At 44.1% G+C, this 14,265-nt stretch overlaps 1 protein-coding gene across 2 annotated transcripts in view; it reads right to left on the bottom strand.

Annotated features, from left to right (window-relative positions):
- The window catches only part of LOC311109447 (rho GTPase-activating protein 12-like), an 86,804-nt gene that overhangs the window by 13,164 nt on the left and 59,375 nt on the right, over positions 1-14,265 (bottom strand). The window contains exons 3-7 of one of the 2 annotated variants that reach the window (XM_084152346.1): positions 9,071-9,343; positions 5,254-5,397; positions 4,874-4,954; positions 2,724-2,849; positions 2,089-2,166 (exon numbers count right to left, since the gene is read on the bottom strand). In XM_084152346.1, coding sequence (XP_084008472.1) covers positions 2,089-2,166; positions 2,724-2,849; positions 4,874-4,954; positions 5,254-5,397; positions 9,071-9,343 — 702 coding nt within the window. The remainder of the gene's footprint in view (positions 1-2,088; positions 2,167-2,723; positions 2,850-4,873; positions 4,955-5,253; positions 5,398-9,070; positions 9,344-14,265) is intronic. The other variant, XM_084152347.1, reaches the window with a different exon arrangement.

Below are 14,265 nucleotides of genomic sequence, written 5' to 3' on the forward strand. Positions count from 1 at the left end.
CAGGCCTTGATGCTCAAATCAGTTTCGTTTTTTAAATCAGTTTTGGACTACTGACTGTCGGTGGTGGTGCTCGTGCTTCCTATCACTCAGAAGTTATGTAGCAACCTAAGGTGACAACAATGCCTGCCATGGACGTTTCCCATTTGCTTTGAATGTTCAAAATCATAGGGTAAGAACACTTTAAAAGCCTCAAAGGATAACATGATCCAACTGCTAGCCACAGCAGTCAACTAGCTAGCTAGGTAGAAGTTTAGCTTTCTAGCACATTCACTAAAGCTAGTTAGCTACCACATGTTCTTGTCAAGCTGTCAGAAGAGTAGCTAGCAAGCAACCAGATATGCTGAATAACAGTCTAAAAACCACTTGATGGCAAATAAATCAGATTTGACCGTTCAGACAAGTCACATGGCCAGGAATCAGATTTGTATCTGATTTGAAACCACCTACGAAGGTGGTTTGAAATGTGTCTTGAAATATTTGATTCCATGTGCTTTTTGGCTGTTCAGACTGCAGGAAAAAGAACAGATTCACTTCAAACTGCCAATGTGAACAAGGCTTTAGTAGACTAGTTGGCTTTCAGATCCAGGTTGATCAATCTCTCAAAATATCAAAATCAAACAATCTTCTCAAAGGAAAAACAGATGTGGAGAACACAGCACTGTATTGAAACAACCAAACTGTTCACTAAAAACAAAATCATCCTAACTGCTGCTGTTCAGTTACATGGTGATGTCACATTGGTGAGACATTGGATGTGTTTGTAAATTCAATCTGGAGTGCCAGAGTGCGCTCTGGGCATTCGTAAATTCAGAGTGTTGTCAGATTGTCCGTTCGTAAATTCATAGCGTTTTGCTCTCGGAGCATTCAGAGCGCACACTGGACGCTCTGGCCGAGGAGTAGGGTTGATCCGAGCGTTCTGACCTTACAACTGCAGTCAAGCACCCAAGCGAACTTGCTAACATTGGCTAGTTTGCTAGCTACTTCCAGACACCTCACTCTGAACATTTTCCTTGCCCTTGCAGAGCTGGTTAGGTTGTTTTCATGTTAACCAGAGTGTTGGTGACTGTAGCTGTGCTGCTGGCAACAATTTAATTACGCTTTTTTGCCAACGTTTACCGACACCAGCCATATTCAACGGGTGTTGAGCATTCGTAAATTCATCAGTTATTCTGTGCTCTGGCACACTCGGACGAGAGTGCTCTGAAATCGGAGGAGATGGCCAGAGTGAAATTACGAACGCACCAATTGTGTCCAGAGAGAGGAGATATCAAATGTTAGATGGATGTTGCATGTTGTGGAGTCAAAGCCAGGGAAAACTAACAGGAGTCAAAGTCAGGAGAACTCTGCTTGGGGGCTGTAGGGCCACACTCCTACAGACAGAGTGATAAAGAACAAGGTCAACATGATGATGATGATGGAGACTAGAGAAGGTAGGATGAAGAGGCTGGTTAGATTATGGTTAGTTGGTGAGGAAGAGAAAATGTATCAAGAATCTGGAGCAGAAATCTTCCATAGTAGCTAGAGCAGGGGTGACAAAATCATTCCATGGAGGGCCTAGTGTCTGCAGGTTTTTGGTTTTTATGTTCAATTAAGCCCTAGACAACCAGGTGTGGGGAGTTCCTTACTAATTAGTGACCTTAATTAATCAATCTAGTACAAGGGAGTAGCGAAAACTCACAGACACTCGTCCCGCCGTGGAATGAGTTTGACACCTGTGAGCTAGAGTGATGCACCATTGGGTACTTAAGGCAGATTGTCTGATGTCAAACTGGCAAAGGCTATTGTGAAGTGGTTGTGTAAAAAAAAAAAAAAAAAAAAAGGAAATATGTTAGTTAAAGGCTTTGTTTCACTTTCAAGGTATAGTCAAAGGTATTCTCTAAATGATTTGGTTTGACTCACAGACAGACAGAGATCAACACAGCATATTTTATTGAGTAAAGGAATTGATTCAGGATCAAGATTTAGCGAGGCAACCTCATACACTGCTTTTTTGGTTTAAATCATCAATTAGGTAGGTATCTGATAATTTCCGCTCTGGATTGGTGGAAGCGGGGTAAGAGGGGAGGCGTGAGAGCGGGGGATACTAACTTTACCACGGTAAAGAGTGCGACCAGCTCTCCCCATGTGATGGCTTGAGTCAAAGCGCCTGCATTTTTTGAAAGAGAACTGGAACAGAACCACAAAGACCTGGGTCAAATACATCCGTCAAATATGTTCAAATACTAAGGCTGCACCTGATTCACTTTTCCAGGTACAATGGAACAAATGGACTAGTCCCAAGGAGAATGTTTGGAGAGCATGGTTTAGCCAACATTGCATGTGACTGGGATTTGTCAATGAGGTATTCAGGGATTAAACTCACTGAGACCCAAAGAAGGCCAAGAGGATGTGAAGTGACCACATGCTGGCCAGACTGACCCCCTGTTGTACTGACCAGAATAACTACTGACCAGACGGCTTCGATAGGGTTCAAGAACAGTCTTACAGAGAAGCGTCAAACTTATTTACAGCATCAAAACAAGTGGTGATTGGTGACAACCAGGGTTGGGGGCCGTTCCATTCAATTCATTCAATTCATTGAAAATCAATGAGGAAAATTGGAATTTCAATTTAGTTACGGAATTGACTGTATTGAAATGGTATTGACCCGAATTGACAACAGTAAACATGGAGTTGCTGAAAGAAGGTTACTGTACACATAGACAGAGAGCATGTGGTCTTACCTTGTCATTGAGGTCTAGTACGTAGGTGCTGTGTCTCCACTTGGTCAGGACGATGGGGTCTGGCTGTTTCCGCTCCAGACTACGACTTTTGGGGGGATCGCCTGGCTGGGGAGGAGACACGTTGTACTGGAGGGAGGGAGAGAGGGAGGGAGACAGGGGAGCGAGACCGTGGAGAACGTCAGAGCAGGACAGAAAGAGAGCGAGCGAGCGAGAGAGAGAGAGAAAGAGAGAGAGGGGGGGTGGGTGAGGGTGAGAGAAATAGTGGTCCAGGGTTAACTCGTTATCCTCCACTGATCAGATGACAAAGTAAAGGTCCCAGAAGATCTCTGGCTTGGCATGTATCCAGTATCTCCTCTTCATACCTCTCCTCTCATGGCCCAGCGTATCATCAGTCACCCATCAGTAGGACCCTACTCTGAGAGAAGGAGCTCCCCGCATGTGTATTAATCCAGGATTGCTAAAGGATACCATTTCACCCAGCTTATCTGTATCTACAGTATGTGTGTCTGTCTCTCTGTATCCCTGCGTGCGTCCACTCAGCCCGCCGGTTGGCCAGCCAAACGAAAGCTAATGCCTATTCTCTACCTGTCTGATCCCTGCTAAACCTACAAGATTACAGGAAAGTCACTAGCTACTAATAGTCCCTGTCAAGTACATTAGTGCACAACCTCCACGCCGTCAATGGACCACAGGTGACAGAGACTGAAGACTACTGTAGATCATCGGGGAGGAAATAGACTGAGGCACTAAGAAGTGTGCCATCAGGTCGTAGTGTCATAGCAGTGTTTTCCATAAGCGCCGACCGTCGGCTAAAAAGCTGATAACAGACTCATTGTAAGCAGGCTACTTTTTCCACTTCATAAATTAACTAGGCTTCTTTTCACTTAAAAGTTTCAATTCGCTTGTCAGAAAAGCCTTCGTATAGCCTTCCCCAGCTAGAATGAACGATATGCATCTTCTAGTGATCTATTCATAGGACAGGCGCCTGTCAGTCACAAAGTGAGCGATGACAGGGAAAGACTGCTGGTTTGTCAGTCTGCTGTCTGTCCTGCCTCTCGATATCAGTGTTATTTTTGTGCGCTGTGGTCAAATGTATTTTCACGGAGGAGCGAGAGCATGATGCTTCTTCATCATCACCTTGTGAGCGAATGTACATGTCCCATGCAATGGAAGTGGTAACGATGAGTTGAAATCCACTTAATTATTGTTTTGTGGCACATTCATTTATTTTCTTTTGCGTGTTTCATAGGCCTATAAAGCCACAGAGTGGGGGCGTATAGGCTATTTAGGCTACCGTGCTTTGATTGATGACCGAACAGCAAGTGTTGACTAGTTTATAAAAAGGTGTCGAACTGACTGAATAAAGTACATCTCCTATATCCCTTTGCTATTTATAAATCATACAACATAGTTACACTGAGTGTATAAAACATTAGGAAAACGTTCCTAATATTGAGTTGCACCCCCTTTTTGCCCTCAGAACAGCCTCAATTCGTCGGTGCATGGACCCTACAAGGTGTCGAAAGCGTTCCACAGAGATGGTGGCCCATGTTGACTCCAATGCTTCCCGAAGTCGTGTCAAGTTGGCTGGATGCCCTTTGGGTGGTAGTCCATTCTTGATACACACAGGAAACTGTTGAGCGTGAAAAGCCCAGCAGCGTTGCAGTAATTTGAAGAACAAAAATCATATTTTCCAGTAAAACTGTGAATATGACTTTAATTACGGGTTTAAGAGAATTACGGGTTTACTGTTAAAAAAGGTTCTCTTACTTAGAAAATAGTCCTGATCATATCGGCCTAGACGATATCCAAAACACCAACACACTGAATTTATACATTTTCAGTCATTTTTATTGTAAAGTCATGTCTTTCTACTCAATACCACAACACATTTTTACCAAACTGGGAGGTAAAGTCATTAAAGTATTCAATAATTTAGCTGTGTATTTCGGATGGAATCAAAATAGAGCTCATTCTGCAAAACAAATTTGCGGGGGGCATGCCCCCCCGGACCCTCCCAACCCGGAACTCCCTTGCTGGCTACTTTTTCTATTTGGCTGGCTACTCCATGTGCTTACGGAAAACACTGCATAGGAGGTAAAACCAGAACCAGAGCCAGCACAACACAACACATTGATATGTTGACTTACTTTGGGTAGCTCCCATTCGGACCTGGAGCCATCAGCACTGTAGTAGTATGGCCTTCCCTGCTCGTCCACGTGCTTTATCCACTACAAACACAAACACTAGTCAGCACTGATCACAGTTTCAGAAATACACTGCTAATACACTACTTGTCACAGATAACAGCAGGGTAAAATGTTCACAAATAAAGGTAAAGAAACTAACAAAAACAACTTCTCTCAACCAAAAGTCCCAAAGCCAGTCCTGCCATGGGTACATAGACATGCATAATTTATTGATTTAGGATCCATTACCCCATGAACCAGTGACAATACCCAGAGCCCTGGGAGAAGTGACAGAGAAACAGAGAGAGTGAAACCAAAGGAGGAAAGGAGAGCCCCAGTACCTTCTCATGAGTATATTCACAGACATAGAGGGTGTGTCCGTGTTCGTCCAGTTCCTCTGACCAGCCTCTAGGGGGCGAGCCGTACTGACTGTCTGACTGACTGGAGTAGGTGCTGCTGTGACAGTTCTCCTCGGAAGACAGGGGCTGCATGGGGCAGCAGGGAGGAGGAGGAGAGGAGGAGGCGGAACAAAAGATGGGAGAAAGGGAGAGAAAGAGACCATTGTGATTCGGGGAGAACAGAGGTTTTTTTTCAGTTTCATATGTACAGTGCATTCGGAAAGTATTCAGACCCCTTTACTTTTTCCACAGTTTGTTACGTTATAGCCTTATTCTAAAATGGATTAAATAAATTAAAAAATCTCATTAATCTACACACAATACCCCATCATGACAAAGCAAAAACAGGTTTTTAGAAATTTTTTACATAAGTATTCAGACCCTTTGCTATGAGACTTGAAATTTAGCTCAGGTCCATCCTGTTTCCATTGATCATCCTTTAAATGTTTCTACAACTTGGAGTCCACCTGTGGTAAATTCAATTGATTGGACATGATTTGGAAAGACACACACCTGTCTATATAAGGTCCCACAGTTGACAGTGCATGTCAGAGCAAAAACCAAGCCATGAGGTCGAAGGAATTGAGCTCCAAGACAGGATTGTGTCAAGGCAGAGATCTGGGGAAGGGTACCAAAAATATGTCTGCAGCATTGAAGGTCCCCTTGAACACTGTGGCATCCATCACTCTTAAATGGAAGAAGTTTGGAATCACCAAGACTCTTCCTAGAGCTGTCCGGCCAAACTGAGCAATCGGGGGAGAAGGGCCTTGGTCAGGGAGGTGACCAAGAATCCGATGGTCACTCTGACAGAGCTCCAGAGTTCCTCTGTGGAGATGGGAGAACCTTCCAGAAGGACAACCATCTCTGCAGCACTCCACCAATCAGGCCTTTATGGTAGAGTGGCCAGACGGAAGCCACTCCTCAGTAAAAGGCACATGACAGTCTGCTTGGAGTTTGCCAAAAGGCACCTAAAGACTCTCAGACCAAATGAAACAAGATTCTCTGGTCTGACGAAACCAAGATTGAACTCTTTGGCCTGAATGCCAAGCGTCACGTCTGGAGGAAACCTGGCACCATCCCTACGGTGAAGCATGGTGGTGGCAGCATCATGCTGTGGGGATGTTTTTCAGCGGCAGGGACTGGGAGACTAGTCAGGATCGAGGGAAAGATGAACGGAGCAAAGTACAGAGAGATCCTTGATAAAAACCTGCTCCAGAGCGCTCAGGACCTCAGACTGGGGCGAAGGTTCACCTTCCAACAGGACAACGACCCTAAGCACACAGCCAAGACAATGCAGGAGTGGCTTTGGGACAAGTCTCTGAATGTCCTTGAGTGGCCCAGCCAGAGCCCAGAGACCTGAAAATAGTTGTGCAGCGACGCTCCCCATCCAACCTGACAAAGCTTGCGAGGATCTGCAGAGAAGAATGGGAGAAACTCCCCAAATACAGGTGTGCCAAGCTTGTAGCGTCATACCCAAGAAGACTTGAGGCTGTAATTGCTGCCAAAGGTGCTTCAACAACATACTGAGTAAAGGGTCTGAATACTTAAGTGTGATATTTCAGTATATATATATATATATATATATATATATATTTATATATTTATTTATTTTAATTGCAAAAATTTCTAAAAAACAGTTTTAGCTTTGTCATTATGGGGTATTGATGAGGGAAAAAAAACAATTTAATCAATTTTAGAATAAGGCTGTAACGTAACAAAATGTGGAAAAAGTCAAGGGGTCTGAATACTTTCCGAATGCACTGTAGACTGATAGATAGATTGATATCTCTATGGCTCTAGTTGAGCCTTTAGAGAAGCTAGTACCCACTTCATATGTATACACTGTATTCTAGTCAAAGCTCATCCTATATAACTACTGCTGGACACACCTTTTCTATTCATATACGGTCCATAATATCTATACACACCATCATACATATATATATATATATATATATATTCTGGATATTTCTTAATTCCTTTTTATTTTTGGGATTTGCGTGTATTGTTTTGTATTGTTAGGTATTACTGCACTGTTGGAGCTAGGAACATAAGCATTTCGCTACACCCACAAAAATATCTGCAAAATATATGTACGGAACCAATTTATTTGATTTAGTAGTGAATGATCAATGATGCCCAAGTACCCATAATAAGAACATTTATTGAAAAAGGAAAACATCCAACTATGCATTCATGCATCCCACCACCATAAAGGCTTAAATCCCCAGGAAAAGGAGAACTTGATCAACTGTGGAAATAAGTGTGTATTTACAACTCTAATATTTCCTGCCTGGTTGCAATACACTCAACCACCTCATGGTGGCAGTGTTGTACCACTAACACTACATGAAACCCAAACTGAGGATACTCTTACTGACTTGGTATATTTTACTGACTTGGTATATTTTACTACCTAGCCCTCATGAAAATAGCACCAGCTTGTTTCACTGCCCACAGTTAACACAACATAACTTCTACAGTCGTTGGAAATCATCTATTCCTCTCCGTACATTCTCCCTCAGGTTTCCCACATTAGTATCATATGAAAGTGACATGCAGAGTAGACACATATTATGTCCCAGATGTCACCCTATTCCCTATTTAGTGCACTAATTTTAACCAGAGCCCTATAGACCTTGGTCAAAAGTATAGCACTATATTGGGAATAGGGTGGCATTTGGAACGCATTCCATCTGTGCTTCTGTCAGCTGTGGCATTACATCGGATGAATCATAAATATTTGGAGAGCGTCTCTCTAACTGGTACTTAAATATAGTACGGCCTCGTCGGCCTGAAACCTACTTCAGTCCTGACCTGGTTTCATTTAACACAGAGTCACACTCACCCCATTTCAAAAACACAGGGAGAGCTGTAATAGGACCTGGACTACCACCGGGCCAGACCAAACCAGTCACGAGACCGCTCCCTTTAGCCTCAACACCTGAACTCCTTCCCCTTTCAGCTTGGATGACAGCCCAGCACGTCAAGCTCAACCTCGAACAAGACGGAGATGCTCTTCCTCCCAGGGAAGGCCTGCCTGCTCAAAGACTTCTCCATCACGGTAGATAACTTCATGGTGTCCCCCCTCCCAGAGCGCAAAGAAGCTTGGCGTGACCCTGGACAAAACCCTGTTGTTCTCTGCCAACATCAAAGCAGTGACTCGCTCCTACAGGTTCATTCTCTACAACAGCCGTATAGTAGACCCTTCCTCACACAGGAAGCTGCACAGGTCCTAATCCAGGCACTTGTCATATCCCGTCTAGACTACTGCAACTCTGTTGGCTGGGGTCCCCACTTGTCCACCCCTGCAACTTATCCAGAACGCCGCAGCCCGCCTGGTGTTCAACCTTCCCAAGTTCTCCTCTCCCTTGTCACCCCGCTGCTCCACACACTTACTACGACTGTGATGTGGTTGTCCCACCTAGCTATCTTAAGATGAATGCACTAATTGTAAGTCGCTCTGGATAAGAGCGTCTGCTAAATGTCTAAAATGTCAATGTAAACAGTAGGACCCAGGGCCAGCTTTCAGAGCAGTTGTTGATACGTTAGGGGGCCAGATATATTAGGTAGACTGTAGATCAGTGGCAGGGGTCAACATGCTGGGTTGAACTTCCTCAGTTTGATCCAAACCAAACTCTTTTCTCTCTCTCCTTACAGCTCAACTTCAGCGCTGACTGTGTCGACAGTATGCTACAGCATGACAGTCAATGGAATGTGGGTCTGTTTTGATGGGGCGCACAAGAGGTGTGTTACCTACCTCCATCTCTCCAGTGCCGTGGGGGTCTCCCCGACTACTACTGGCACTGCCACTAGCATCCCGTGCGCGGGGCGGTTTCCACGTGCGCTCTCCGGTGGCTCTGTTATAGTAGAAGTGTCTGCCGGTGAGGTCCTTGTGGGTCTCCCAGTCCCAGAGGATGTGCAGTGGAGAGCTGGAAGGAAGGGGGGGCAGGCTGGACTGGGAGATCTTCAGCTCCTGGAGGTTGGTGTAGACAGGAGACTCAGGCCGGCCCTGCCCCGCCGGAGACGTCGTCTGGAAGGGGGAGAGGGATAGAGAGGAAAGGTTAGTCGCTTGTGAAAAACTCGAACAAAGTAGCATGCCCAGCACGCACTGACCGGAGAGGTGAAGTTTATGGAGAACTATGGAGGTACATTACAGAGCGAGAAGTATGGGAGAGGGTAGTTTCAGACCACAGATACAGTGATATAATCTCAACAGCAAAGCATGAAGTAGAAAGAGGACGCATGGGCAGCTTTGGCAGTCAGACATGTGGTACGGATGGACGTTGAAACATACTCTATCCATCTGTTCAAAACAATGCTGCATGGTATCCAATATATATCCTACATACTTCAACTATAGTCAAGCTATGCTTTGTTAGGCCAGTCAAATGCCTTATTTTGTTGCAAAATCCATACACACACACGTGTGCATAAACTTGACTTTTTTCATGACATTCAAAATAAAAACTACTGTGCAATACAACAAGATTCAAGATTTATCATTACTGGACATTGATGGGCCATAATTGGATTAAATACAATGCCCACATTAGGAGATCGAGAGAATGATTTCAAGAAGAAAAAACAGAGGGTCCTTACCCTGGTGAGAGGAATTGAAGGGGTGTTTAAAAGAGGAAGTGTAGGCAGATAAGATACAGAGCACTAGAAGGAGGGTTTCCTATCACTTAAGTAGCTAAGCGTCAATCTCTAAACCAAAGTACCCACTGACAGAAAGGAGACAAACAATCCTCTCAGCCTAGAATTTAAATGGAATATTGCTCAGTTGAAACAATAGTTAAAAAGAGTGATATTCCATTTGGATTCCAGGCTACAAAAGCTCTAAAAACTACCTTCAGACTCTAAACATTGGAAACATTGGACTCTAAACAAGGCTTTTGGCTGAGCTGTCGTTTATGATATATATTGTCAAGACAAGAAACGAAAGAAGGCATGTTGCATAATAGTGGTGCCATAGTGCTGGCCTAGTGCTGGTGAACCTATATTTTGAGGAAATTTACAAAACGCTAGTATATTAAGGTTAGGGGGAAACTGAAAGTTGGCTCCGTCAACAGTTTCACATGCCACTCAGTCTGGCCCATACAACAACACAGACAGGATTTCCATGACTACTGAGAATCAAATGTACTCAAATATGATGGTTTCGGAATAGAATAGTGAGGTTGAGGTACAGTAGTGGTAACCAGACTGCCATCTCTGGTGTGGGCCAAGGGTCAAACTAACATTGTGTAAAGTGGCCGTATTAATCACATAGGTCGTAGCTAGACCTCGATAGAAAAGCGCCTGACTAGACCCCATGGGTCAAACACATACTGTCAGTGTCAAATATTTGAGCTGTGTTTGATTTCGTGTGTACTGTACAATGGAACCAATAGAATAGTCCCAAAAGTGCAAACTCCCATGTTAAATCGAGCACACCTTAAACACAGTAGGCCTATGTATTTGGACCCATGTCTGCACCTGACCAATACAGATGCATTATATAGCACTCAGTGCCATAGGCTGGCTGCCTAGTTCTGGATTCTCTTTTTATTGAAGACAAGCAGAACCTGGCAGGTGAAGAATGCAAGAGGAAATGCGACAGGGAGGAGGGAGGGAGGGAGTTTGAGTAAAAACACCGGACAGCACAGCCAGACAGACATTCCCTAGAATGGAAACAGATGGGGCTTCCTGCTGGGCCTGGAAAAATAGGAATATCATCCAAAATAATTATTTAATATCCTGTAGAGCTGCGCTGGAACAGAGTGAATTTTGCACCAGGAGAGGCCCCGTTGTTTGTCCATTCTTATCCAGTGTTCTGACTGTGGCATTGGTAGAAGACATTGGCAGCTGGGGGTTAAGACGCACTGAAGAAGGCTCTTAACCGAAACGTCTGTGTATGATTCTAGTGAAGTACAGTAAAGATAATTTGCTACATCGTGTGGGGACCTACTATATTTCCAGCAGCTGGGTGTCAGTCAAAGAGCCCCAAGGCACATATAATAGTAAGGCACATTTTACATTGAAACTCAGCTGTCAAAGGCCAAACTCAGCAGGGGAACTGAGAATTAGAATGAGAATTGAATGATAAGAGTCTATGTAAATCAACTGCCAAAAGTGATATGAAGTACCCCAAGGAAAGGTTAAGGGGTCAAAATGTATATTAAATAAACCCAATGGTGCCACCCCCATTTACCTGCACTTGTCTTTCCTACTAGCACCGACTTATTATGATAATTACTTTATTGAAGGAAATTGTACTTACGATGACTGAGATATGTGGTTGTCTCACCTAGCTATCTTAAGATGAACGCTCTAAATGTAGGTCACGCTGGATAATACCGTCTGTGTTAAATGACAAACTGTAGTGTTTTCCTGAGAAGGAATGTTTTAGTGAGGGAAGGCGGAAGCTTGAGCATGCAGACAGCGTTTTGTCCATGGATGGAAGAAATCAATAACATTTTTGGAGAGTGCTCACTGCTATACCACATCAATGTGATTTCTAAACGGAATGTATTTCTCTCCTCCACAACATTTTGAGAGTTCATATTATTAAGTCCACATCCGCAGGGAAGGACTCCAGAAATGTACTTAACACACACACACACTCCCCTAAGAAGTTGTTTGCATTCTAATTACCCTTCTCTCCACTGTTCTGTTGAGAAGTAAAATAAGAGGTCTCTCTCTACAGCAAGCAAACTCAGAAATAGACCGACTACTAGAGTGAAGGCAAAGAGAAACGAGGTGGCCTCATTTGCTAAATGGGATGGACTGGATGAAGTAAGAGTTAAATAAAGTTCTGTCAAGTTTTTAGCTCTTGGCAGGTTTGCCACACAGTGCTGAAATAGGCAATTTAAGCCAAATGAAAGAAGATACTTTATGAAGCAATAGACAATAGCCTATGTATTATATTTTTTAACATGCAAACATTTTCATCTTACATTTTGAAGTAAAAGCTGACAGTGGATATCAAGTATGACCTACTATATCACAACTATGACAAACTAAAGACCTTGTCAGATATCTCTGATACGTCTGTTACCTTATTTCCTTGGCTGCAGACAAACACCTCATCATCCTCCTCCTCTGTCCTGCTGCAGCCTTTAAACGTACTGAAAGGGACCATGGCTGACGGCTGCAGCCCTCCAAATACAGTGACCCCCTTGGTTACCCCTCTCTTCCTGTCCCTCTCTTTCTCTATCAGTCTATCCCCGCTTGCTATCTCATTCCCTTGCTCTATAAGTCTGTCCCGCAAGGTAGAGGTACTTGAGATACTGGCAGGGTCAGAAAGCCAGAGGAAATAGGATCTCTCCCTCTGCCAGACGGACACACATGATTGCACGCGCACACACGACCACAAAAGGAAGTGGTGGTGAGAGTTCCCTTTCCTAGCAGACAGCGTGTGTGTGTGTGTGTGTGTGTGTGTGTGTGCATAATTAAACAGGGTCTCGATGCCCTGACGTTGGGTCACAATGAGTCCAGAGAGGTCACAGTGTTGAGTTTTGACAGATGAACTAGTCGTTAGGGAGGGACTGAGGACGGGGTGTGAGTATATAGACACTATATTTATCCTGCTCTCTACATTCACAACAGTGTGATAGAAACAACATGTGCAGAGGGGAGATAAAGACCCTGATCACCATCCATTAAGCTGATATTGCCCAGCCAGTCAGTCAGTCCCCCATAGCTCCTCTATGGAGTGGGTCAGAGTGAGAGAGAGTTCAGGTATTCACCTTTTCAGCCAATGAAGAGGTAGATTGAGAGACTGATATGTCCGCAGAGTGCAGTCAGTTAACCTGAAGTAGCCTAACTGTTCCGCCCCTGGTGCATAGTGAGATTATGGCCCCTAGTGATAGGATCAAGGCAACTACAATCATTGATGACCACCACCACATATTTAGAATCTCTATCCTTTGTGAGGAAGACAATCCACTCATTTTCTTTTGAACCACATTGAAGGGAGTCAAGCCAGGTCTCACTGTTCTGTCTGTACATATTCAGAGTTAGCTTCTCTAACAGCTTGTCGCAGACTCGGATTCCTCCAAGCTAGATGAATATGAAATGAATGAGATATGACAGACAGCACGTGTGGATATATAAGGGGTCATTTACTGCTAGAGGGACCTAGGAGGTGGGGTCCACTGCCATAGAATTAGAATACTAGTAATTTAATAGGACCTCTATGGCCACCTCTAACTCTCATGACTGGTCTGACAAGGTCTTTAGTCAAGCTGACTGTTCTGCTGTTGATGCAGAGTGGTCTTTGCTAGGCTTGTCTCTGTCCGCCAGCCCAGACCCTGATAAATGAGTTCTTCTCCACTCAGGGTGAGTAACAGTACCGGCCCAGAAAGGCAGATTAGAATGCATTATGCAGCCCTGTAGCTGTAGCAGACGGTAGTTGCATTCCAAATGGCACCCTATTCCCTTTATAGTGCACTACATTTGACCAGGGCCCATAGGGCTCTGGTCAAAAGTATTGTACTCTGTAGGGAATAGGGTGCCCTTTTGGGATGCAACCTGTAGCTAGGTGCACCTGGGAGGAGATATGGGATGATACATTCATTCTGAGGTCAGAGGTTAATTGAGAATTTGGCAATATGTTGCAATATGGTAGCCTATATGGAGCTAGGGGCAATATCTGCCTAATAAAGACCACTTAGGTACAGCATGATGTCAGTCTACATTTCCTTTCGCTCTTCCTCCCTCTCATCTCCATCCATATATCCTTTTCTCATCTCCATTGATATTGTAGTCATTTAGCAGATCTTATCCAGAGGGACTTACAGTTAGGTGTCTCTCTCCATCTCTCTCCCCAACCTTTACAGCTGAAACAGTGTACTGTGTGCTGTTCCAATCACTTTGCCTTGTAGTAGCCTATGTAATCTTTAAATAAAAATGAAGTCATCAATCTCACTGACATGCCGTGCAGGTCAGCGTAAGAGCAGAGACCAGTGA

Source organism: Coregonus lavaretus, assembly GCF_964263955.1.
Source record: "Coregonus lavaretus genome assembly, chromosome: 34".
NCBI lineage: Eukaryota > Metazoa > Chordata > Actinopteri > Salmoniformes > Salmonidae > Coregonus > Coregonus lavaretus.